This window comes from Tachyglossus aculeatus, chromosome 18 (assembly GCF_015852505.1).
Source record: "Tachyglossus aculeatus isolate mTacAcu1 chromosome 18, mTacAcu1.pri, whole genome shotgun sequence".
Classification (NCBI taxonomy): domain Eukaryota; kingdom Metazoa; phylum Chordata; class Mammalia; order Monotremata; family Tachyglossidae; genus Tachyglossus; species Tachyglossus aculeatus.
Window position 1 is genome coordinate 40317186 of NC_052083.1, and position 26028 is coordinate 40343213.

General features: G+C 55.4%; 1 protein-coding gene across 3 annotated transcripts; it reads right to left on the reverse strand.

Annotated features, from left to right (window-relative positions):
• Nucleotides 1-3194: 3194 nt before the first annotated feature.
• Nucleotides 3195-24299, reverse strand: TTC39A (tetratricopeptide repeat domain 39A). Of its 3 annotated transcripts, XM_038760269.1 has the most exons (18): nucleotides 24260-24299; nucleotides 22992-23096; nucleotides 19175-19306; nucleotides 18837-18913; nucleotides 17632-17699; nucleotides 16793-16857; nucleotides 16143-16242; nucleotides 15577-15642; nucleotides 14399-14507; nucleotides 13742-13809; nucleotides 12074-12133; nucleotides 10604-10765; nucleotides 8046-8137; nucleotides 6369-6489; nucleotides 5682-5793; nucleotides 5330-5444; nucleotides 4389-4505; nucleotides 3195-3567 (listed from the first exon to the last, which is right to left on the reverse strand). In XM_038760269.1, the coding sequence occupies exons 2-18, from the start codon at nucleotides 23054-23056 to the stop codon at nucleotides 3411-3413; spliced, it is 1686 nt and encodes a 561-aa protein (XP_038616197.1). In that variant the 5' UTR covers nucleotides 23057-23096; nucleotides 24260-24299; the 3' UTR covers nucleotides 3195-3410. The 3 variants fall into 3 exon arrangements, with proteins under 3 accessions (XP_038616197.1, XP_038616195.1, XP_038616196.1); XM_038760267.1 differs by lacking the exons at nucleotides 12074-12133; nucleotides 18837-18913; nucleotides 19175-19306; nucleotides 22992-23096; nucleotides 24260-24299 and having other exon boundaries at nucleotides 17632-17695; XM_038760268.1 differs by lacking the exons at nucleotides 16793-16857; nucleotides 17632-17699; nucleotides 18837-18913; ... (1 more) ...; nucleotides 22992-23096; nucleotides 24260-24299 and adding an exon at nucleotides 16574-16616.
• Between the last annotated feature and the right edge of the window lie 1729 nt (nucleotides 24300-26028).

The window sequence follows — 26028 nt, forward strand, 5'->3', positions numbered from 1 at the left end:
TATTTTTCCTCAACCGAGATCTCTTTTCTAGACTGTGAGCCCACTACTGGGTAGGGACCGTCTCTATATGTTGCCAACTTGTACTTCCCAAGCGCTTAGTACAGTGCTCTGCACACAGTAAGCGCTCAATAAATACGATTGATTGATTGATTCACGCAAGACTATTTACAAACTGATTCTTGAAGGATCTCTGGGCCCAGGCCGTTGCGGTCTGTGGATACCAGGAATGCGTCAATGTGAGGAGACTGTCCCTGTCCTACCCCCCTGCCTCCTCCCACGTCCGGGGTCCAGGCCTTACATGGATGCATCTGATTTTAGGAGGGGGTTTTCAGTTTGAGGGGCTTGGTTTAGGAGTGACAGGGCAAATCTCTGGGCTTGTTTTGTTTCTTTTCTACCGGCCCCTTTCTTCACCCAGAGATATGCTCAGAGTAAAACCAAGCCCATCAGCTGGGTGAGAATCCGTTTCCGGCCCCTTCACACTCTGGGTGATGCAGGTCTTTATCTCCCCCACTTCTCCTCTCGCTGACCACTGTCCTTGTGACAACCTCGGGGCTCGTCGGGCCTTTGGCCAGAGGAGGTGAATTTATAAGAGCGGACTTGACCAGATCAGGTGAAGTTTTTCGCGTAGGGAGAGAATCGTTCACAAATAGGGTCTTTGCCGTTTAGACTGTCGTGGTCGGGAATGTGTCTACCAACTCTGTTGCCTCATACTCTCCCAAGCATGGAGTAACAGTACTCCACACACCGTAAGGGTTCCATAAAGTCCATTGATTGACTGATCTCTGTATGTACCTATCAATCGCAATTTATTTTAATGTCGGTCTGCCCCTCAAGTCTGTAAGCACCTTGTGGGTAGGGATTGGCTATTCATTCAGTCGTATTTATTGAGCATTTACGGTGTGCAGAGCACCGTACTAAGCGCTTGGGAAGTACAAGTTGGCAACATATAGACATGGTCCCTACCCAACAATGGGCTCACTGTCTAGAAGGGGGAGACAGACAACAAAACATGTGGGCTATACCTACTCGGTTGTATCATACTCTCCCAAGTGCTTAGCTCAGTGTTCTGCCTGCAGTAAGCACTCGATAAATACCGTGGTTGATTGATGGATTACCCAGCCCTGTGCCGAGTGCTGGGGTAGATATGGTTCAATTTAGAAAGCCTAACCAGTGGGATCGTTGTCCCTTCCATCTGTGAGCCCCATCTCTGCCCTCATCCAGGCTTGGCTTGTGGGAGTGAGGGCCAGGGAGACCCTCAGGCGGAGGCGGCTTTTTGTATATCCAGAAACTGAATTCCCTCGGTAATCGATGATAACCACAGTAATAACAACAATCATCTTTCCCTGGCTTAGTGGATAGAACACTGGCCTGGGATTCAGAAGGACCTGGATTCTAATCCCGGCTCCGCCACTCGTCTGCTGTATGACCTTGGGCGAGTCACTTCAATTCTCCGTGCTTCAGCTACCTCCTCTGTAAAATGGGGATGAGTTTGGAACACAGACTGTGTCCAACTTAACTCCCTTCAAAGCCCTACTGAGAGCTCACCTCCTCCAGGAGGCCTTCCCAGACTGAGCCCCCTCCTTCCTCTCCCCCTCCTCCCCCTCCCCATCCCCCCGCCTTACCTCCCTCCCCTCCCCACAGCACCTGTATATATGTTTGTACGTATTTATTACTCTATTTATTTTACTTGTATATATTTATTCTATTTATTTTATTTTAATATGTTTTGTTTTGTGGTCTGTCTCCCCCTTCTAGACTGTGAGCCCGCTGTCGGGTAGGGACCGTCTCTACACGTTGCCAACTTGTACTTCCCAAGCGCTTAGTACAGTGCTCTGCACACAGTAAGCACTCAATAAATATGACTGAATGAATGAACTTTTGTCTACCCCAGTGCTTAGAGCAGTTCTTGGCACAGAGTGCTTAATGAGTACCATCATTATTATTATTATTTCTGAACACAGGTGGCAGGGGCCATGCTCAACGACAGCCTTTCTTAATCAGCTGGCCCAGGAGCACTACCCACGCCTGAGCCCCGCGCCATCTCCGCCTTACTCTCTACACGGAGACCCTGTTGGAAATGGAGTTTTAGGGAGGCCTTGTGTCCCAGGACACAAGAAGGCAGATGCTCAGCAGGTTCTCTGGAGGGGTGTCCTACCTCTGGGCATGAGGGTAAGTCCCCAACACCACTAGTCTCACCTGAGCCTAACTCTGGGAGAGAGCAGCCACTTTACCACTCCTTGCCATGCCCACTCACCCTGATACTTGAACAGTAAGAAGTAACATGGCCTAGTGGATAGAACCCGGGCCTAGGATTCAGAAGGACCTGGGTTCTAATCCTGGCTCTGCCATTCGTCTGCTGTGTGACCTTGGGCAAGTCACTTTGCTTTTCTGGGCCTCGGTTCCCTCATCTGTAAAATGTGGATTAAGACCGTGAGCCCCATGTGGGGCAGGGACTCTGTCCAACCTGATTTGGTTGTCTCCACCTCAGCACTTTGAACAGTGCTTGGCACATAGTAAGCTCTAAACAAATACCACAATTATTATTATTATTACTACTAATGGGTCTCACCCAGTTTTCCTGGGGGCTCTGCTTTTTCCGCCCGGCTGATTCAGAGCGGAGAGCTTGGGTGGCACCACGGCCTCACCCGGACCTCAGCGCTTCATCTCCCGAGTTCTCCCAGCGGGTGCGGAGCCGCGGTCAGAGTGTCGCGCCCGTGGCCTGGCCGTCTCAGCCTTGGTCCTCCGGGGTGCTAGCGCCTTGTAGGCAGAATTTAGCTTAAACGTCTTCGGAGGAGGAGGGCCGGGTGGTTGAGAACTGGCCTGTCCCCGCCCTTGACAGCCAAGCAGTGAAAAGCAACGATTGGAACCCTGTCTTCATTTGAGAAGGCACGTTTGAATATCAGAGAGGAGCTTTTCATAATCCCCTCCTGCTTCCACTACGTGCGGGGGTGGGCTGGGTCATCCTGGCAGAGGGCTTCCTGGTGGAGGGGGTCACTCAGTCCCTGCCCGCCCCGGGGTGCTGCTCCATCCACAGAGAAGTGGTCCTTTCTCCTCCTAGCATTTCCGGGAGACTGGTCGCTCTGGAGGCGGCTCAGAAATCGCCTCTGCCGGCCGGCCGCCTTTGGGTTGGGCGGAGGCCGGGAAGTAGACCCTCCCCGGGAGGAAAACAGCTCTGGAAACTGGAAATGGCTTGGAATGTAAATCTGTGTTTACCCCAAGTGGGATAGAAACACACATTTGTACATCCACTCTTTAAAGGAGTCTTTAAAAACCACAGTCCTGCTGATGGAAACCATTGGCGATTTCAATCTTGGTGGTAGTCACAGGGGGACTGCTTGGCCGCGGCCCGTCCCGCCATCCTTAGTGGGGAGACCTTCCCCGGGCCCCGGGGTCTGGGCCAGGCAGACGGGTCAGTGCTGAAGCGTGGGCTTGGCCCCGCCGCTCCCGGACCAGGCGGACGGGTCCGGCGAGGCGGGGGCCGAGGGGGCGGCCGGTCGGGCTTGGAGCAGGGCCGCCTGGATCCGGAAATGCGTCCGGGACTCCATGGAGTAGTTCTTGTAGTTCTGTCTGAGACGGGGCAGAGCAGTGGGGCCCTTGAGGGATATATGTTGCCAATTTGTACTTCCCAAGCGCTTAGTACAGTGCTCTGCACATAGTAAGCGCTCAATAAATATGATTGATTGAGGGAGTGTGGGGGACTGGGTGGAACACCCCCCCCATATCCAGGAGGAGTTTACGCAAGTGTGGGCAGCGCCGGGGGAGGCTCCGTGTGGCCTAGCGGAAAGAGCCCGGGCCTGAAAGTCAGAGGATGTGGGTTCTAATCTCGCCTCTGCCACGTCTGCTGCGTGACCTTGGGCAAGTCACTTCACGTCTCTGTGCCTCAGTCACCTCGTCTGGAAAACGGGGATGAAGACTGTGAGCCCCATGTGGGGCAGGGACTCTATCCAGCCTGATTACCTGATATCTACACCAGTGTTTAGAACAGTGCTTGGCACGTAATAATAATAATGATGGCATTTATTAAGCGCTTACTATGTGCAAAGCACTGTTCTAAGCGCTGGGAAGGTTACAAGGTAATCAGGTTGTCCCTCGTGGGGCTCACAGTCTTAATCCCCATTTTACAGATGAGGGAACTGAGGCACAGAGAAGTTAAGTGACTCGCCCAAAGTCACACAGCTGACAATTGGTGGAGCCGGGATTTGAACCCATGACCTCTGACTCCAAAGCCCCTGCTCTTTCCACTGAGCCACGCTGAGCTTAACAGATATTGCTATTATTATTTAACCAACTGATCTCCCCGGGGGGCAGGGCCCTAGTGCCCTTGAGCCAAAACTGAACGCTCCCACAGACAGGGGCTAGTTGCGGGCAGGTCCCGGGGAGGGCCTTACTTTGCCGACACCAAGAGCTTTACGGCGTCCTCGTGGCGGCCTTGGTCCAGGAATAAGAGAGCAAGTTCCAGGAGAGCGTTTGGGACCAAGTAGTGGTCATACTTAATCTTCTTCTCCCTGGGGGTGGAGGGAGAGCGGGTCAGAGGCTGGCTGGGGCCCTGCAGGGCACTCTCCCATCCCCTGTAAGCAGGGGCAATAGTCACCTCAACCCACACCCTTGGCACGGGCACGGCATCTCTGCCAGGCCAGGCCCTCCCTCCCACAGGTGCCCGTTCTAGCGGGCCGGTGTCCAGTCAGCAAAACCCATTTGTCCGTCAGTCAGTCAGTCGTCTTGACTGCGCACTTATTGAGTGCAGAGCACTATACTAAGTGCTTGGGAGAGTCTAATACAACAATATAACAGACACGTTCCCTGCCCACAGGGAACGCCTCCCCAGAGCCGAGATCCCATTCCTCTGGCCTCTGCCAGGTCTGGGTTTGGGCCTGACGGGTTGGATGCAGACCCGTGCACCCTGTCCCTTTGGCCAGCCCCAGCTGCTCATACGAGGGAGCAGGGAAACCCAGCTTGATGTGCCCCAACCCGGTGTGGGGAAGACTGATACAACCAGGCCGGTGCCCACCAACAAGCCGGTGGCAGGGTGGGTCAGCACAGCAAGCCCAGTATGAATGTTTTTGGATTGGGGCATCTTTCCACCTGAGTACCGAGATGACACAACCCCCCGCTCCCCCTCCCTCCTAAACCGGGGCTGGGGGTAGGACAGGGTCTCGGGCGTATTTCTTTTCTCGCGTCTCCCTCAGCGCTCGGTAGAGTGCTGGGCACATAGTAAGCGCTGAACCAATCCCACAATTCTTCTTGTTACCAACAGAGCGAAGTGCTTCTGAACGACAGGGATAGGCCCCATAGCCCGTCTTCCCCGGGCTGTGAGGCGGGCACCGCTTACGCTGCGTGGATGGCCAAGAAACACTCTTCTGCTCCTGCCACGTTGCCCAGATACTTGAGGCACAACCCCTTCAACAGCTTCACCATGCACCGGTCGTCGGCCGAGAACTCGGACGCTGTAACAGAGCGGGCGCCCCCATCCCCCCATGTCACGTTCGGACCTGCCCGGCAGGGCATCCACACCCCAGCATTGTGAGGGCACCCGAGTGGCTTCTCCTCGAGTGCTGGACCCCCCAGGAGGGCGAGAGGCCAGGCCCCACAGGGGCGAGCCGGTGCCCCTTTCGGGGGGATGGGGTCCCGGAGAGAGCAGCAGCCAGCCGGCCCACCCTGACCCTCCCCTCCCCCAGTAGCACCTGGGGCTCTGTCCAGCGCCTCTCCGGCCTGGTTGAGGATCTCCAGCATCCCCTCGGTCAGGGCCCGCTGCTTCCCGATCACGGCGTAGCCGTTCCAGATGTACATCATTTCCTAGAGCCCCCAGGGAAAAGGCCGCTCAGGGGTCGGCGCCCACGCCGCCCCTTCCAGCTGCCAAGACCCATCGGGTCTGCTCTGGGTCGGGACCAGGCCTAGCAGACGTGTTGGCAAGCTCCTTTCCCGGAGGGGGAGACATGGAAAAGTTGCTCCCATTGCGCTGTTGCGAATGGTACCCACAGAGCTTGGCATCGTTGTCAGTTTTCCAGAAACTTCTGCCAAGCTGATGCCTCCTCCACCCCCATTTCCGAATGATGCTGCCAGCTAACCCCAGGCCCATGGGAAATGCTGGGGTGGCCTGCCTTATCTCCAGCCCCAACCCACATCCCCAGCTCCGGCCACGGCCCGTTTTGCCAGTCTATTTGGGGGTCCTCACCCGGCCTGTACCATGTGCCAAGCACCCCACTAAGTGCTGGGATAGACACCAAGTGATCAGGACGGACCCAACCCCACACAGGGCTTGCAGTCTGAGCCGATCTGTGCTGACCCCAGCCACCCCGGGGACTGGGGGGGCATCAGCCCTGGCAGGGGCAGTGAGGGTGGCCTAGGGGTCCCGGGATCATCCCACCCACCAGAGCAGGAACGGGCAGCGGGATTGGATCTGAAGGGAGGTAGCGGCGAGACTTCCGAATGGCAAACTTCTCCGTAGGCAGCGACTTTCCGGCGATTTTCAGTTTCAGACCGGGCACGGCTCTGGAGAGGAACGGAGATGGAAACCACTGGGGTTAACGGATCCTGGTGCCACAGCGGCTCCCGGGGTCTGCTGGATGAATCCCACCCCTTGTAGCCACTCCCATAGGACCCAGACCCTCCAAAGGGTCTCCCCTGCTGATCCCGCCCACCGGCCTCCCAGGAGATCTGCCCTCTCATCGTCAAGACCCTGGGCCTTACCCGCAGTTCTGCCACTGCCTTGCTGGCCAGCCCTGAGCTTCAGGTTTTTTTCAATGGTATTAATAATAAAACTAATAATTGTATTTGTTAAGCACTTACTAAACAATAATAATAATAATGATGGCATTTGTTAAGCGCTTACTATGTGCAAAGCACTGTTCTAAGCACTAGGAGGATACATGGTGATCACACTGTCCCACGTGGGGCTCACAGTCTTAATCCTCATTTTACAGATGAGGTAACTAAGACTCAGAGAAGTTAAGTGACTTGCCCAAGGTCACACAGCAGACATGTGGGGGAGCTGGGATTCGAACCCACGACCTCTGACTCCCAAGCCCGTGCTCTTTCCATTGAGCCACGCTGGCTGGAAACAGTCCCTGTCCCACGTGGGGCTCATGGTCTCAATCCCCATTTTACAGATAAGGTAGTTGAGGCCCAGAGAAATGAAGTGAGTCGCCCAAGGTCACACAGCAGACAAGTGGCAGAGCCGGAATTAGAACCCATGATCGTCTCTCTCCCAGACCCGTGCTCTATCCACCACGCCATGCTGCTTCTCAGGCGCTTGTTCTGTGTCAAACGCTGTTCTAAGCGCCAGGGTAGATACAAGATAATCAGATTGGGCCCAATCTCTGTCCCACATGGGGCTCACAGCCTAAATTGGAAGGAGGAGGATTTAATCCCCATTTTACAGATGAGGTAACAGAGGCACGTAGAACTGAAGCAACTTGCTCAAGGTCACAAGGCAAGCAATGGGCAGAGCCGGTACTAGAAGCCAGATTCTCCCAGGCTCGGGCTCTTTCCGCTAAAATGGGTGTGTTCCCTCCTGCCACCCCATCATCAGGACAGGGATGAGGGATGTGTTTTACTCTAATGAGGAGTATTCTGACTCCCGGGGCCCTGTGGGCTGAGGCTATTGATGATGATGATGGTATTCATTAAGCGCTTACTATGTGTCAAACACTGTTCTAAGCACTGGGGTAGATACATAGTCATCAGGTTGTCCCATGTGGGGATCACAGGCTTAATCCCCATTTTACAGATGAGGTAACTGAGGCACAGAGAAGTGAAGTGACTTGCCCAAAGTCACACAGCTGACGAGTGGACAAGTGATTAGAATCCATGACCTCTGACTCCCAAGGCCAGGCTCTTTCCACTAAGCCACGCTGCTTGGATGAAGATGTCTACGGACTGGGGGAGTCTCACCTGCTGGGAGGGTCTAGCTGGGGCCTTGCCTTAAGGCAGGGGGATGGCCTGCTTGACCTCTCGCGGTTTGTTCCCCCGACCCCGGGCCAGCTGCTGGGGCCCAGGCCCGCACATGGCCCCCCGCCAGCCTGGGTCCCCGGTTCTTTTCAGCTCACCGAAACAGTTCCACTTCATTGTCGCCAAAGGGCTTGTGGTCGCCGTCGGCGAACATGCTGAGGTAGGAGGCTTTCATGTACAGGTAGGTGGCCTGGAAGGTGGGGCGGGAGGGGAGTCGGATAATGACATCGGTGACGTCAGAGGCCACCCCGGCCGCTGCCTGCCGGTCACCCAGCCCCTGCGGGAGCCTCCCTGCTGCTAACGGACCTCGGGGCACTGGCCATGTCCAGCATAGTCCTGGGCCCTTCCCACAGGTCCGGTGGTCTTGCCGTCCCACCCATCTCAGGACTGTCCACTCCTGGCTGACGGTGCCTACGCTGTGGCCCGGGGGGGCATCTGCTGAGTAGCAGCCAGCCGTTGCGGCCACCCCACCTCAACCCAGGGGACCTGAGGGCTGGGCCCCTGTCCGGCCGGCCGGGGCCTGGGGGATGGTGCCGAACCGCCAGCTGGGCCTCGACTCTCCATCTCCCGCTGGATCGGATCGGTGGGAGCCCTGACCCCGAGGGACCCGTCTCGGGGTGGGGGGGAGTCAAGTGAAAGATTGCAGCTGCCAGAGGACCCCAGGCCGGGTGATCTCAGCCGGAGGGATTGTCGCTCTGGTCAACCTGGACCCCGACCCCGCACTCGCCGGTGGAAACCACTGAGGTAGGATGATCAGCGTGGGCTGGAAGAGCAGCGAGAGGGACTGAGGAGGGGCTCTAGGAGAGCTTGTGGGCAAAACGTCTTTCCCCGACTCCTTGCCTCAGACAGGTTCCAAGGGGTGCTGTGCCCAGTCCGGACCAGAGGCAGGGGGATGGCTAGCCCTAAATAGGACTCCCTTCCTGCCTTGTGAGGTTTAGGGGCCCCAGAGCCTGCTCTTCACCAGGTGATAACTTGAAAGCAAGAGTCAGGGTCCACTGGGGCCAACCTGGCCAAAGCTGGGCCATTTGACACGGTGGCCTGTACGCCATAATAATTTAGAATTGCGGTAATAATAATAATAATAATAATAATGATGGCATTTGTTAAGCACCTACTATGTGCAAAGCACTGTTCTAAGCACTGGGGAGGATACAAGGTGATCAGGTTGTCCCATGTGGGGCTCACAGTCTTCATCCCCATTTTAAAGATGAGGTAACTGCGGTCCAGAGAAGTGAAGTGACTTGCCCAAAGTCACCCGGCTGACAAGTGGCGGGGCTGGGATTTGAACCCATGACCTCTGACTTCCAAGCCCAGGCTCTTTCCACTGAGCCACATGGTAAGCGCTGTACTGTAGGGAAGCAGCGTGGATCAGTGGAAAGAGCACGGGCTTGGGAGTCAGAGGTCATGGGTTCAAATCCCAGCCCCGCCACTTGTCAGCTGTGTGACTTTGGGCAAGTCACTTCACTGGGCCTCAGTTCCCTCATCTGTAAAATGGGGATAAAGATTGTGAGCCCCACGTGGGACAACCTGATCACCATGTATCTACCCCAGCGCTTAGAACAATGCTTTGCACATAGTAAGTGCTTAATAAATGCCATCATCATTATTAGTATAATATATTATTATATTTTATTACTATTGTATCTACTATTGTATCTATTATTGTATTATTGTATCTAGCGCTTAGAACAGTGCTTGGCATATAGTAAGTGCTTAACAAATAGCAACATTATTATTATTATTACTGAGCTCTGGGGTACTACTACTACTACTAATAATGATGATGATGGCATTTGTTAAGCGCTTACTATGTACAAAGCACTGTTCTAAGCGCTGGACCAAAGCTAATGGGCTCAGGGCCTACGTCGGAGGGAGAACAGGCATCGAATCCCCATTTTGCCGACAAGGGAACTGAGGCGCAGGGAAGTAAAGTGGCTTGCCCAAAGTCACCCTGCGGGTAAGTGGAAAAGCCGGCATCTGGCTGCCCTGTATATACATATATATGTTTGCACATATTTATTACTCTATTTATTTATTTTACTTGTACATATTTATTCTATTTATTTTATTGTGTTAGTATGTTTGGTTTTGTTCTCCGTCTCCCCCTTTTAGACTGTGAGCCCCCTGTTGGGTAGGGACTGTCTCTATATGTTGCCAACTTGGACTTCCCAATCAATCAATCAATCGTATTTATTGAGCGCTTACTGTGTGCAGAGCACTGTACTAAGTGCTTGGGAAGTCCAGTGCTCTGCACAGAGTAAGCGCTCAATAGATACGATCGATTGATTGATCTGGCTGCCGGGCCTGGGCTCTTTTTCGGGCCATCATCATCATCATCAATCGTATTTATTGAGCGCTTACTATGTGCAGAGCACTGTACTAAGCGCTTGGGAAGTCCAAATTGGCAACATATGGAGACAGTCCCTACCCAACAGTGGGCTCACAGTCTAGAAGGGGGAGACAGAGAACAAAACCAAACATACTAACAAAATAAAATAAATAGAATAGATATGTACAAGTGAAATAGAGTAATAAATATGTACAAACATATATACAGGTGCTGTGGGGAAGGGAAGGAGGTAAGATGGGGGGGATGGAGAGGGGGGCGAGGGGGAGAGGAAGGAAGGGGCTGAGTGTGGGCCAGGCCGCCCGGCACCTTGGACCAGGAGTTCTCCTTGCTCAGCAGGTCGGCGTAGAAGTAGGCCATCTTCCACTGGCGCTGGTAGGTGAAGCACCACATCAGCTCCCAGTAGCACATGTGATGGAACTGCTTCCACTGCTGCTGGGCCTCGCAGCACTCCTCGAACCGTCGGATGGCCTGCAGGGGACGGATGGCCTGGGTAGGGACTGTCTCTATGTGTTGCCAATTTGGACTTCCCAAGCGCTTAGTACAGTGCTCTGCACATAGTAAGCGCTCAATAAATACGATTGATGATGATGATGATGATGCAGGCGCCGCCGCCGCCGCCAGGGGGAGCAAGCCCACCGGCCAGTCGGTCCGCCCCCTCGGGGGAGGGGGCTTCGGCGCATGCGCGGTGCCGTATGTCAGTGAGGGGCGGGGCCCACGGCGCGCACGCTCGGGGACGTCACCGAAGGGGCGGTCCCGTTCATCGGGGGGGCGGGTTTTCATTCATTCATTCACTCATTCATTCATTCATTCATTCAATCGCATTTATTGAGCGCTTACCGTGTGCAGAGCACTGTACTAAGCTCTTGGGAAGTCCAAGTCGGCAACATTTAGACTGTGAGCCCACTGTTGGGTAGGGACTGTCTCTATATGTTGCCAATTTGTACTTCCCAAGCGCTTAGTACAGTGCTCTGCCCTCCCTCTGCCCATCCGCCAAGCTAGCTCTCTTCCTCCCTTCAAGGCCCTGCTGAGAGCTCACCTCCTCCAGGAGGCCTTCCCAGACTGAGCCCCTTCCTTCCTCTCCCCCTCGTCCCCCTCTCCATCCCCCCCATCTTACCTCCTTCCCTTCCCCACAGCACCTGTATATATGTATATATGTTTGTACATTTTTTTTACTCTATTTATTTATTGTATTTGTACATATCTATTCTATTTTATTTTGTTAGTATGTTTGGTTTTGTTCTCTGTCTCCCCCTTTTAGACTGTGAGCCCACTGTTGGGTAGGGACTGTCTCTCTATGTTGCCAATTTGTACTTCCCAAGCGCTTAGTCCAGTGCTCTGCACATAGTAAGCGCTCAATAAATACGATTGATGATGATGATGATAGTAAGCGCTCAATAAATACGATTGATGATGATGATGATGATGATAGAGGGACGGTCCCTACCCAACAACGGGCTCACAGGCCAGAAGAGGGGGACAGACAACAAAACACTTACGAGAGCGCTCGGTAAATAGGACGATTCGACGGGTTTATGAAGGCGTTCGGTAAATGGGCTGATTTTAGGGATTTACGAGACCGCTCAGTAAATGGGCTGATTTTAAAAAGTGACGAAAGTGCTCGGTCATTACGGTTTTAGGGATTTACGAAGGACGATTTGACAGATTTCTGAGAGCGGTTTTCAAGGGGATTGGGCGCTTACTGTGTGCAGGGGCACTGTACTGAGCGCTTGGGCGGCACAAGTGTTGGCCGGCGCCCCGCGGGGGTCGGGCACTTACGGTGTCGATGCTGCCTTTCAGCGCCTCGATCCGGCCGGCGAAGAACAGGAACACCGCCCCCTGTCGGCGGGACCGGGCGCGACGGGACGGACGGACCGGACGGGACGGACGCGCCCGGACGGGACGGACGGACCGGACGGGACGGACGGACGGACCGGACGGGACGGACGCGACCGGACGGGACGGGACGGGACGGGCCCCACTCAGCGCTGCCGCCCAGGGCCCGCGGGGGGGAACGGGGCACCGGCAGCGCCGGGAGGAAGGAGACCCGGGGCCAGGGGGCGTGGGCACCACGGGAAGGAAAGAGGCCCGGGGCCAGGGGGCATGGGCAGAACTGGGAGGAAAGAGATCCGGGGGCATGGGCGGCACGGGGAGGAAGGAGACCCGGGGGCAGTGGGCACGGGCAGAACGGGGAGAAAAGACACCCGGGGGCAGTGGGCATGGGCAGCACGGGGAGGAAAGAGACACGGGGGCAGTGGGCATGGGCAGCAAGGGGAGGGAAGAGGCCCGGGGGCAGTGGGCACAGGCAGAACAGGGAGAAGAGAGACCCGGGGGCAGTGGACATGGGCAGCACGGGGGGAAGGAGACTAGAGGGCAGTGGGTATGGGCAGCACGGGGAGGAAAGGGGCCCGGGGGCAGTGGACATGGGCAGCACGAGGGGGAAGGAGCCTAGAGGGCAGTGGGCATAGGCAGAACAGGGAGAAAAGAGACCCGGGGGCAGTGGGTATGGGCAGAACAGGGAGAAAAGAGACCCGTGGGCAGTGGGTATGGGCAGAACAGGGAGAAAAGAGACCCGTGGGCAGTGGGTATGGGCAGAACAGGGAGAAAAGAGACCCGTGGGCATAGGCGGCACGGAGAGGAAAGAGACTCGGGGGCAGTGGGCATGGGCAGCACGGGGAGGAAAGAGACCCGGGGGCAGTGAGCATGGGCAGCATGGGGAGGAAAGAGACCCGGGGGCAGTGGGCACAGGCAGAACAGGGAGAAAAGAGACCCGGGGGGCAGTGGGTATGGGCAGCACGGGGAGGAAAGAGACCCGGGGGCAGTGGACATGGGTAGCAAGGGGGGGAAGGAGACTAGAGGGCAGTGGGCATAGGCAGAACAGGGAGAAAAGAGACCCGGGGGCAGTGGGTATGGGCAGAACAGGGAGAAAAGAGACCCGTGGGCATAGGCGGCACGGGGAGGAAAGAGACTTGGGGGTAGTGGGCATGGGCAGCACGGGGAGGAAAGAGACCCGGGGGCAGTGGGCATGGGCAGCATGGGGAGGAAAGAAACTAGGGGGCAGTGGGCACAGGCAGAACGGGGAGAAAAGAAACCCGCGGGGCAGTGGGCATGGGGAGGAAAGAGACTAGAGGGCAGTGGGCACAGGCAGAACAGGGAGAAAAGAGACCCGGGGGCAGTGGGCATGGGCAGCGCGGGGAGGAAAGAGACAAGGGGGCAGTGGGTATAGGCAGCATGGGGAGGAAAGAGACTAGGGAGCAGTGGGCATGGGCAACATGGGAGGGAGGGGGCATAGGGGCATTGGGATACAGGAAGCACCGGGCACAGAGAGGAAGGGTACGTGGGAGCATTGGGTCATGGGCAGCAATGGGCACAAGGAGAAAGGAGCAACAATGCACCCCCAGGATGGGGGGATGCTGGGTGTGAGAAGCTTGGGGAGGGGGGCCGCACCTTGGGATACCGGCCCAGGTAGGGCCGGAGCAGTTTTTCAGCCTCTTCGACGTTGCCGTTGCCGGTACCTGGAAGTTTGGGGGAGACGGGATGGGACCAGGGCTGGCATCCCTTGCAGGGCAGTGGGGGTCAGCCCCGGCGATAAGTGTGAGCTGTCCCACCCACCCCCCATCTCCCTCAGTGGCACCCCGGGGCGGGGGCAGGTCCGGCCCCAGAGCGTGGGTGTGAGGTTCTGAATCCTGCTAAACCACCGCCCGTCGGGAAATATCCAGCTGTGGGAGAAGCACACGCAGGCCCGGAAGGCGAGAGAGACCCAGATTCTGGTCCCATGGGCCTGCAGGGTGGCCTTGGGCAAGTCACAGCCCCTCTGGGCCTCAGTTCTCCCATTTGCAATGCCTCTAAATCCTGCGGCACTGGGCTGCTGTGAGAACAAAATGGGAAGGGGAGAGGAGAAGGGGTTTGGAAGGAGGAGAGGGGAAGGGGTTCCAAAGCACTAGCTGTTATCCCAAGCGACTCTTTACTCCCCACCCACAGCCGCAGGCCTCAGCCAGTGGGGTCCGAAGCGGGGGCGGGGGTCTGCAGGCGTGTGTGCCCGCCCACCCATGCATGCAGGCGGGTGGGCAGGGGGGGGAGGGAGGCGAGGGGCTGTCGTCATACCCAACACGAAGCTCAGGAAGGTGTGGTAGCACAGCAGCAGCATAGTGCACAGCACAGCCCGGAAGCTGTGAACAGCAGCACCCTCCTCCAGCTGCAGCAGCCCATAGTCCTGCACAGGGATCATCATCATCACCACTGGGGTAGCCATTAAGAGGTCACCATGTGCCCAACGCTATGCTAACCACTAGGGCAGATGCCGTACGATCAGAATCAAACACGGTTCCAGCCTCACATGGGGTGCCCGATCTAAGGGGGTGAGAACATAGGGATTGAGTCCCCATTGGACAAAAGAGAAAACTGAGGCCCAGTGAAGTGAGTTGCCCGAGGTCACACAGCACACAAGTGGCGGAGCCAGGATTAGGTCCCTTGACTCTCAGGCTTCTGCTGTGGGGCTCAGGCTCACGTGCCCCTGGGGCTCATGGGCACAGGGTCGGCTACCACGTAGGAAGGGGCCGAGCTCTCTTCTCGCCATACCGCTCACTGGGCCAGGGGACTGGGCTCCGCAGTCAGCTCAGCTGGTCGCCCCCTTCCCTGGCACCGGTGCGGGTAGCAAGGCAGGGCCTGCTCTGGGGCCTGGGCAGACAGCATGGGGGTGAAGCCCGGGGCGGCTCAGAAAGAAGGCAGGGAAGCAGAAAGGGAGGGAGGCTGGGTGAAATTTGGTATCTGTGTTAGCATTTCGGTCCCTGGAGCCGCCCGTTTGCCCGGCGCTCCTTGAGGGCAGGGACCACGTTTCCCGGTGTCCGCTCAGGTGGGCCGGAAGGGACTTCTCTGAGGCCCGACAATGGACAGGGCCTGGGCCGGCGGGAGATGTTGGGAGGAGGAGGAAGGGGGTCAAGAAGGGGAAAGTCCCTCTTCCTTTTCTCCCTGGCACCCTGAACCTGCCCATCAGAGAGAAAAGCATGCAGGAGGGCAGAGGTGGTGACAAGAATGGGTGGGCAGGTGGTGTCCCCAGCCTCCCAGAGAGGACTAGGCCAGGCCACCTCTTCTATAGGAAGGGCAAGACTCTTGCAGGGCAGAAACCCCTTCCCCATGGAGCCGGGCAAAGATCAGGGAGGACAGAGTCAACCTTCCACATCTGCCTAGTGGCCCCACTCAGGGTGGGCTGTGCCTCCCCCATTTCCCCCTGCTCACTCTGGGCCTTGGTTTTGGGGCCGGGTCTAGGCCAGGGCCGGGCTTACCTTATTCCCAGAAAAGCCAACAAACTCCAGCAGTCGGAGGATTCTGGTGGGCAGCAAGGAGAGCGTCTGGGGAGAGTGGCCACTGAGTAAGTGTGATAGGCCAGCGGGGAGCTCCCACCCTGCCTCCTCCCTCTCCATCCCTGCCCAGGCTGCCACCCTGGCCCAACAGTGCCCCTCTCCCCGCAGGGCCAGGGCAACTAACCACTGTTCCTTCCCGCCCCCCGACTTGTCTGGTCTGCTGCCCTGGCCCAACGTCATCCCCCTCCCCACAGGATCGGGGAACCAACCATTGTTCCCTCCTTTCCAGAGTTCTGGGCTGGGCATCTGCTTGGGGAATAAACAGTGGAGGAGACATGGTCTCTTCCCTCAGGGGGCTGACCGTCTAAGAACCTACTGCCTCGGTGGCCTGCCTGGTATTTGGGCAGCAATGCTCTGCCACCCATGTCCCGCCCTGGGCCCACCTGCCTGCCCCCTTCGCCATCCCCTCCTCTTAGCTCTGGCGAGGCCCCTCCCCACAGGAGTCAGATCTGGCAGGGCCGGGGGAGGAAGGAGGACGGCAGACCTACCAGGTTGAATGCTCCGACGCCCAGCTTCACTCCGCCCTCGAAGTGGTGGTGGTTTTCTCCTCTGGCATAGCTGGAAGACTGGACGAGGGTGTCCAGTTCCCTGCCCAGACAGCCAGGGTTGGGACGAGAAAGACAGGCTAAGATGCCACCTGCACGGGGAAGATCCCTCCTCCTCCACTGAGGGGGGTCTCCCTTCCCGGTGCCACCGGAATCGGGTGACCCAGGTCAGGGAAGCCCACCCACCCACCACCCAATCAGCCAAATGTCTATGACGACTTTGGGCTTTCTCCCACTGCAGCCCCTCCTCGGGCCCTGGGTTATCCGGCACCGAGCCAGTCCTGGAGTTCCCACCCACAGCTGAAGCTGCCTTGAGCATGGGTAGGGGTGCCTGCCTGGGAATGAATGGCTCAGGGAACACACACAAAGCCCACCTGCCTGTTAACTGGGCACAGACACGATGCAGTGGCCAAGGAAGACAGGGGTGTGAGCCATGAGCACTGCAGGGCCCAGGGCAAGGCTGGAGATGAGGGCTGCAGCCTGGGAGTGCCCAGACCCAGAGTCCCGACGGCAGGTTCAGAGAGCCTGGCGAACTCCCGCTCCACCCTCGCAAACCGAAGCCTGGGCCGGTGGCCGTGGTGAGCGGCACTCACTTGTAGGTCTGGTAGCTGCTCCTGACTTTGATGCCCCCTTTGATAAAGCTCACCATGTTCTCATCCTGCAGCAAGGAGAGGTTCCTGGTTCAGGACCCCCACGAGCGGGCCCTGGGCAGGGGGCATGAGGCCATGGCGGGCAGCTGTGGGGAGCCCCGGACTGGAGGGTGGGTCTTCTTGTGGGGATTGGGGAGATTCCTTAGGACGTTGGGGGCTAGGATGGTCAGCTGGATGCAGTGGACCCCTGCCCTGGGACCCCCAAGGGAGTAGCAAAGAGCCCGTGACCCAGGGTGAGGGCCAGAAGGGTGGGGAGGGGGACGGCAGAAGCGCATGCCCGGTCCACCTCGGCCTGAAGAGAAGGCACCAGTTGGGATCTGATCCCCACAACAGGGGCAGCTCTTGGGAATGCTGGGTGAGGATGGTCTGTTGGTGGCATCTGGAAGCATTATTATGGCATTTATTAAGTGTTTACTCTGTGTTAAACATTACTCTAAGCACTGGGGTGAGTACAAGATAATCAGCCTGTCTTGAGAGCATGGAGAATTGTGGTGGAGTTGGGAGAGAGGAGATGGGCCGCACAAGATTGAAGATATGCCCCAGTGGTCCTGCTGCCCCAGCTCAGGCCTGAACCTCCTAAAAAAAGGTTGGGGTGGGCCTGACCCCCCAAGCTGAGGCCCCCAACCATGCTGTTTCAGCTCTGGAGCCCCAGGGGGAACGCTGCCCCGATCAAACGGGAGAGTTGGTAGGGGTAGGGGCTGGAGGGGGGATGTAGGGGCAGAGGAAAGGAGTTATTTCCTCCCCCAGGAGCTCCCCGCTACTGTCCCCGGCCCTGCCCCTACCTGCAGGAAGGTGAGCGCTGCTCTCTGCAGGAGGCACTCAGCGTAGCAAACCTCTGCGTGAATCTCCTCTGAGCAGAATAAGAACAATAATAATAGTAATTAGGGTACTTACTATGTGCCAAGCGCTTTTCTAAGCGCTGGGTTGGTTACAAGTTAATCAGTTAATCAGAGAAGCAGCGTGGCTCAGTGGAAAGAGCACATCATCATCATCATCATCAATTGTATTTATTGAGCGCTTACTGTGTGCAGAGCACTGTACTAAGTGCTTGGGAAGTACAAATTGGCAACATATAGAGACAGTCCCTACCCAACAGTGGGCTCACAGTCTAAAAGTGGCGGGGGGGGGAGCACAGTCGTGGTTTCAAATTCTGGCTCCGCCACTTGTCAGCTGTGTGACTTTGGGCATGTCACTTCACTTCTCTGTGCCTCAGTTACCTCATCTGGAAAATGGGGATTAAGACTGTGAGCCCCCCCGGGACAGCCTGATCATCTTGTATCTCCCCCAGCACTTAGAACAGTGCTTTGCATATAGTAAGCTCTTAACAAAAAAAGAAAGGTTGGACACAGTCCCCGTCCCACATGGGGATGCCAAATTACTCTCCATTTTACAGATGAGGTAACTGAGGCCCAGAGAAGTTAAGGGACTTGCCCACGTTCACTCAGCAGGCCAGCGGTGGAGTTAGAATTAGAACCCAGGTCCTTCTAACTCCCAAGCCCGTGCTCTATCCACTAAGTCACACCGCTGAGACCCTGAAGAGACCCATCCGCTGCCAGTCCCACCTCCCGTCCCCCATAATAATAATAATGATGGCATTTGTTAAGCGCTTACTATGTGCAAAGCACTGTTCTAAGCGCCGGGGAGGTTACAAGGTGATCAGGTTGTCCCACGTGGGGCTCACAGCCTTAATCTCCATTTTACAGATGAGGTAACTGAGGCCCAGAGAAGTGAAGTGGCTTGCCCAACGTCACACAGCAGACATGTGGCAGAGCCGGGATTCGAACCCACGACCTCAGACTCCAAATCCCGGGTTCTTTCCACTGAGCCATGCTGCTTCTCCGCTTGGGCTTCCCAGCCACCGGGGAAGACAGCATGGACGGAGCTGGGGCCCGATCCTAATCCATAGGCCCGTCCCCTTGCTCAGGGTCAGGTCCGGCCCTCGGGGGGGCCGGGAGCGTGGGTGGGGAGCAGACCAGAGGCCCCTCACCTTCAGTGAACTGTTCTAAGCTCTGTCGGTGCACGAGGCTGCTGAAGGAATCGGCTACGGAGGCTTTCTTCCTGTACCTGTTGGGAAAGGGGAGTATCCGGAGCCGGCTTCGCGGTGCGTGCCCAGACTCCCTGCATCCCATCCTGCCTTTTCCCCCCCTCACTGACCTGTTCCAGCCATGGCCCAGGAAGGAGACGCCGACCCCCCCGGAAGACTCTCAATAGTTGGGAAGGGATTGCAGCAAAGCATTGCCTGGAAGCTCTCCCCGTCCCACCCCAGGGCAGTGCCTCCCGGAACTCCTGGGCGAGGGTGCAAGCTGCCTGCTGTAGGCCACTCACTTCTGGCAGAGGCTCTGGGCTTCCTTCATCATGTTACTGGCGCTCTGAATGTCCCGGGGATCGAAGGTCATCATGGCTTGCATTTCCAAGATGGTAGCGTAGGTCAGAGAGTGGTACATACTCTGCTTGATTCTGAGAGGGGAGCGGAGCGTGAGTGGCGGGCTGGGCTCGAGGGGGGGGGGATGGTAATAGCCCCTCCGATCGGTCAGTGGTATTTACTGAGCATCTGTGTGCAGAGCACTGTATTAAGCACTTGGGAGAGTGTGATACGGTTTGTAAACGCGATCCCTGTCCTCAGGGAGCTTAGTGGCCCACACCTGTGGGTCTGGCAGAGAGCCCTCTAGAACTGCGTTCCTTACCCGGAGCCCCGTGTGGGATAGGGACCTGGCCTGGTCTGATTATCCTGTATCCACCACAGCTCTTAGCACAGGGCTTCGTATCTAATAAGGGTTTTAGATTGCGAAACCACTATTTATTTATTTATTTTACTTGTACATATCTATTCTATTTATTTTATTTTGTTAGTATGTTTGGTTTTGTTCTCTGTCTCCCCCTTTTAGACTGTGAGCTCACTGTTGGGTAGGGACTGTCTCTATATGTTGCCAATTTGTACTTCCCAAGCGCTTAGTACAGTGCTCTGCACATAGTAAGTGCTCAATAAATACGATTGATGATGATGATGAAACCACTGTTGGGTAGGGACTGTCTCTATATGTGGCCAACTTGTACTTCCCAAGTGCTTAGTACAGTGCTCTGCACACAGTAAGCGCTCAATAAATACGATTGATTGATTGATTGATTGATTTATCAATCAGTGAATCAATGGTATTTATTGAGCACTTACTAAGTGCAGATCATTCATTCATTCATTCATTTAATTGTATTTATTGAGTGCTTACTGTGTGCACAGCACTGCACTGAGCGCTTGGGAAGTACAAATCGGCAACATATAAAGTCCCTACCGAACAACAGGCTCACAGTCTAGAAGGGGGAGACAGACAACAAAACAAAAGAAGTAGACAGGTGTCAGTACCATCAGAATAAATAGAGTTATAGCTATATACACATTAATAAAATAAATATAGTAAATATGTACAAAGAAAATAGAGTAATAAATATGTACAAATTTATACAAATTGAGTCAAACCCTGCCCACAAGGAGCTTACAATCTTAGAGGGGGATATACCGTATTAAGCGCTTGGGAGAGTACAAAACAACGGAATTAGCCGACATGTTCCCTGCCCACGTAGAGCCTGCGGTCTACAGGGCTTAATAAATCCCATTATTATTATTGGTATTATCATGATTAGGATGAGGGATGAGGCTGGGCCCTTGCCCCCGGTGCCGGGAGAGGGGGAGGCAGTGAGGCCTGGCCTTCTTGGTGGCAGGGTCTGCTCTCCAGGACTGAAACCGGGGTGTTTCAGGCGGCCACGCGGACCTGGGCTGGGCATCGGCCAGTGGGTGCTTTGCCGGGTGCTCTCCTGTCAGACACCTGACCCCATGAAGACTTCCTACAAGTCAGCCTTCGCCTGACGGGATGGGTCACTGATAAGAGCTGTTATAATCCTTCAGCAAAGAAATGGAACTGTTCCCCAACCTGCCCCTTTCTCCCAGAGGCCACTGTTTGCATCTCCGGGTGGGCCCGCCCCGCACCACCCTGCCAGCCTATCCTGCTCCTGCTGCCCACCTGTCTGCCCTGCCCACCGGCCGGGGCCCTCCCTTCGCTCTCAGGAAGAGGTGGGCATCTCTCAGCGTTCCTACCAACCGGCAGGCTGGTCCCATGGCCCTGCCTCCCGTGACGCTTCAGCCGGGTGTGGACGGTGTCGGCCGGAAGCCCTTGGCCCAGGAACTGGAATTTCCTGTCCTCTCCCCAACCCACAGGAACAGCAGCATCCCTTGCCACGTGAGCGAGTCCAGGACACACTGTCCCAGCAGACCATGGCCTGGCTCACCTGGGCAGTAGCTAGGAGCCTAGCTGGGAGGGAGTCACCACCCCCTCACTCCAGGGCAAAGGGACAGCTAGGAAATGCCAGATCTCAACGCACGCTGCCTGGGCGTCTCCCATCTTTTCCTTCCCACCATCCCATCCTGGACCAACCGGAGAGCTGACTGGAGGAGGTGGGGGATGGAGGGGAAGGAGGGCGGTGCTCAGGAGTCGATGATCTGGTGCTCGAAGGCCTGACCCCTCCCAGCCCTGCACCCACCCGCCCTGAGCCTGCAGAGAAGGCCCAAGTGCCTTTTGATGTCTCCAGCGCGCCCCAGGTCGGGACGGAATGCCTGATGACACCTCCAAGTCCCGATCTCTCTCTCTCCTTATCCACTCTCTTCTCCCTGTACACCCCAGCCTGCATTCTTCTTTCCTCTCAAGCCATCCTATTCACTGGGCCTCGTTCTTGTCTCCCTGACCACTGACCTCATCCTTCCTCATGCCGAGAACTCCCTCTTAATAATAATAATAATAATAATGATGGCATTTACTAAGCACTTACTATGTGCAAAGCACCGTTCTAAGTGCTGGGGAAGTTGCAGGGTGATCAGGTTATCCCACGGGAAGCTCACAGTCTTAATCCCCATTTTACAGATGAGGTAACTGAGGCCCAGAGAAGTGAAGTGACTTGCCCAAAGTCACACGGCTGACAAGTGGCGGAGCCGAGATTTGAACCCATGACCTCTGACTCCAAAGCCCGGGCTCTTTCCACTGAGCCACGCTGCTTCAAATCCACCAGACGAGAACTCTTCCCCATCTTCAGAGGCCCTTCTGAAATCCCACTTGCTTCAGGAAGCTTTACCCAATTAATTTCTCATCTCCCCAGATTATAACATCCTCCAACTACTCTCTTAAGAATTCAGATATCCTTTTACTTAAGCTCTCATTCATAGCCATTCATTTCATTCATTCAATTGTATTTATTGAACGCTTACTGTGTGCAGAGCACTGTACTAAAGCGCTTGGGAAGTACAAGTTGGCAACATATAGAGGCGGTCGCTGCTCAACAATGGGCTCACAGTCGAGAAGCCCAATCGGTAAGTCATTATAGTGCTAGATTGTAAACTCCTTGAGCACAAGGATCATGTCTGGTAATTGCATTGTACTCTCCCAACTGCTAGCACAACATTCAGTATGCAATAAAGAGCAGAAATCACATCTACCTACGCTAGGGAGCTTTCCAAAGTTCTCAGTACTGCGGTCTGCCCACAATAGGTGCTCAGCAAATACTATTACTTGGTGGACTGGTGGTGGTGCAGGAGTGCAGATTCTAGACTGTAAACTCACTGTGGCCAGGGACTCTTTCTGTTTATTGTTACACTGTGTTCTCCCAAGTACTTAATACAGTGCTCTGCACACAGTAAGCACTCAATAAATACAACCGAGTGGAGAGGGGAGAGGGAGGAGGTGGGAAAGGAGGAAGAAGAGGAAGTGGACTGTAAGCTTATTATGGGCAGGAACATGTCTGCTAATTCAGTTATATGTACTCTCCCTAATGCTCAGTACAGTGCTCTGCGTAGAGTAAATGCTCAATAAGTACCACATTGATTGACTGATTGATTGATTGAGGGAGGAGGCTCCAGAAACCGCCCTTTCAAGGGAGGCTCCTGGTAATGTGAACCTTGGGAGCCTTGGCAATGGGGCATCGGCAGTCATGGTACCCCGAGCGGGGCTCCTACAGTTGCCCACCTACCATCACCACCACCAATGGGTCCCTGACCGCTTCTCCCGGCCCTCAGCGGGCGTCTGGTCCGGGATCCGTTTCCTTGTACAGTGATGCCCTCAACGGGTCCCCCTCCCCAAGCCTGCCCCGGTGGGGGCCCCGGTACCTGGGCTCCAGGCAGGTCAGGGCGGCCGAGAACTTGTTGGTCAGGAATAGGTCCAGGGCGGCCATGCACTCGTCCAGCGCCGTGCTCAGACTGGGCGCCGGAGATCTGTACGACCAAAAAGAAGGAAAGTCACTCAATTGTGAAATTTTTTCCTCTCCTTCCTTCTTGTTTACACCCTCATCAATTGTTTTTTCCTGAGAAAAATGTTATTTCCAATTCCCCTTCACCTCTAAGGGAAAGAACATGAGACCCTGAGTGACCCCCTGCGTGTGCGTGCACGCACACACACAAACACACGAAGCTCTGCCCCCCAACTTTTCCAGGTAGGAGTCTATCACTGGCAGGATACTTGGAGGAGATATGTGCTGGTGACCTCCCTGGAAACCCACTCTCATGGCTCCAGATGGGCCATCCCACACCCCTGACTTTCCCCTCTCCATATCGTCGTGAGAGGATAGAGCAATGGAGGAGTGGAACAACTAAGGAACAATGGATGAGTGAACAACTAAGTCTTCAGGTTCACAGTCCGGTCCACACAAAAGCACTCCGACTGTTGTGGGTGCCTGAGGGCTGAAGTGGCTGTCGGGAAGAATAAGGCTGGGAAAGAGGAAACTGATCGCGGAAGGCCTCCAGGAGGAGGTGGGCTTTCAGGAGACCTGGGTCCCTGCCCAGGAAGTTGCCCAGCTAACCTTCCAAGAGGCAGGCGTGGGGGCGGCAGGCGTGTCTTGGAGGAAGAGGGAAATAAGGCCCCAGGACCTTCTAGGGACACGGACAGCAACCACTGCCCAGTCAGCCAAGTAGTTCTTCCAGCCCAGGTGTTGGCCTAGAACCAACTGCCGATAGGCTCCCAGGCTGGGACCATTTCTGGTCAGCCCAGTGATCCTTCCAGCGCAGACCTCGGCTTCAGCCCAGAACTGCCTGCTGGTCGATTCCCAGACCCCGGCTCCCACAGTGGACGATTGGGGTCAGGGATCTTGGCCCGGGCTGCCCTGTGGTCTGCACTAGCCTCTCCGGCACTGTGATCTGGTGTGGGTGCTGTGGCACTTGTCATGTTTTAGGGGCAGTGCTGCCTTCTCCTCCTCCGGCCCCGCTGCTCTTCAGGAGGGCCGGGGGTTCTTGATGGGGGTCAACCCTCTCTCCTCCCTTCCCCTCTGCCACTCGCCCACCGGGATGGTCCAGTCAGGAACCGACGGTGGGCTCAGGAACCCACGCCCCCACCCCCCATCTCGCCGGAGCCCCCCACCAAGGGCCCTTCTACCCTTTCTGACCTTTGCTTGCCTTCTGAGCCATCCAGCGATGCCTTTTCCAGCTGGCTACTGCAGATAACAAAGACTATTTTATGGAACTTTCTTCCTCCTCCCAGTTAAGCAAATAGTTACGGGCGCCCGAGCTTCAGGTTTTGTCCTTCGGAAGCTCCACAGGGCGAAGATGGCAGAGCCCTGGGTGCCAGGTCTCTCTCTTCGTCCCGCGCCAGGCGCACGCTGGGTTTGGGGGTGGCGTGGCCAGTGGATGGGGAGAAATCCACCCGAGGTCCCCCTCAGCTTCCCCGATCCCTGCAGGACCCTGCCCCTTTCCCAGAGGGTGGGGGGGGGAGAGCGGCGAGGCTCCCCCGGGCCTCCCCAGGAAAGAGAAAGGGAAGGAGGAGAAAGTTGGTTAGAATCGGATCAATCAATCAATCAATCAATCGTATTTATTGAACGCTTACTGTGTGCACAGCACTGTACTAAGCGCTTGGGAAGTACAAGTTGGCAACATATAGAGACGGTCCCTACCCAACAGTGGGCTCACAGTCTAGAAGAAAATAATAATGGCATTTGTTAAGCACTTACTATGTGCAGAGCACTGTTCTAAGTGCTGGGGGGATACAAGGTGATCAAATTGTCCCACGTGGGGCTCACAGTCTTAATCCCCATTTTGCAGATGAGGTAACTGAGGCTCAGAGAAGTGAAGTGACTTGCCCAAGGTCACACAGCGGACATGTGGTGGAGTCGGGATTCGAACCCATGACCCCTGACTCCAAAGCCCGGGCTCGGATCATTTGGCAAATATTGACCCGGATTCCACGTCCCCAAACCATCAATCAATCAATCAATCAATCGTATTTATTTAGCACTTACTGTGTGCAGAGCACCGGACTAAGCGCTTGGGAAGTACAAGTTGGCAACATATAGAGACATTCCCTACCCAACAGTGGGCTCACAGTCTAAAAGGGGGAGACAGAGAACAAAACCAGACATACTAACAAAATAAAATAAATAGAATAGATAGGTACAAGTAAAATCAATAAATAGAGTAATAAATATGTACAAACATATATACATATATACAGGTGCTGTGGGGAAGGGAAGGAGGTAAGATGGGGGGATGGAGAGGGGGACAATGGGGAGAGAATTAATTCATTTATTCAATCGTATTTATTGAGCGCTTACTGTGTGCAGAGCACTGTACTAAGCGCTTGGGAAGTCCAAGTGGGCAACATAGAGAGACGGTCCTTACCCAGCAGCGGGCTCACAGTCTAGAAGGGGGAAACGGAGAACAAAACCAAACACACTAACAAAATAAAATAAATAGAATAGATATGTACAAGTAAAATAGGGTAATAAATCTGTACAAACATATATGCATACATACAGGTGCTGTGGGGAAGGGAAGGAGGTAAGGGGGGTGGATGGAGAGGGGGACAAGGGGGAGAGAATTCATTCATTCATTCAATCGTATTTATTGAGCTCTTACTGTGTGCAGAGCCCTGTACTAAGCGCTTGGGAAGTCCAAGTTGGCAACATAGAGAGACGGTCCCTACCCAGCAGCGGGCTCACAGTCTAGAAGGGGGAGACAGAGAACAAAACCAGACATACTAATAAAATAAAATAAATAGAATAGATATGTACAAGTAAAATAGAGTAATAAATATGTACAATCATATGTACATATATACAGGTGCTGTGGGGAAGGGAAGGAGGTAAGATGGGGGGGATGGAGAGGGGGACGAGGGGGAGAGGAAGGAAGAGCTCTCAGTAGGGCCTTGAAGGGAGGAAGC

Bases quoted from the DNA above. Each gene is read 5' to 3' on its own strand.
- TTC39A (XM_038760269.1), bottom strand. From the start codon at position 23,056: ATGGCCGCCCTGGACCTATTCCTGACCAACAAGTTCTCGGCCGCCCTG. The intron at 15,643-16,142 runs GTAGGTCTGCCG...CACTCTCCCCAG, and splicing joins GCGTCGGAGCATTCAACCTG to ACGCTCTCCTTGCTGCCCAC. The intron at 10,766-12,073 runs GTAAGTGCCCGA...CGTCCCCTGCAG, and splicing joins TGAAAGGCAGCATCGACACC to GCCATCCGACGGTTCGAGGA.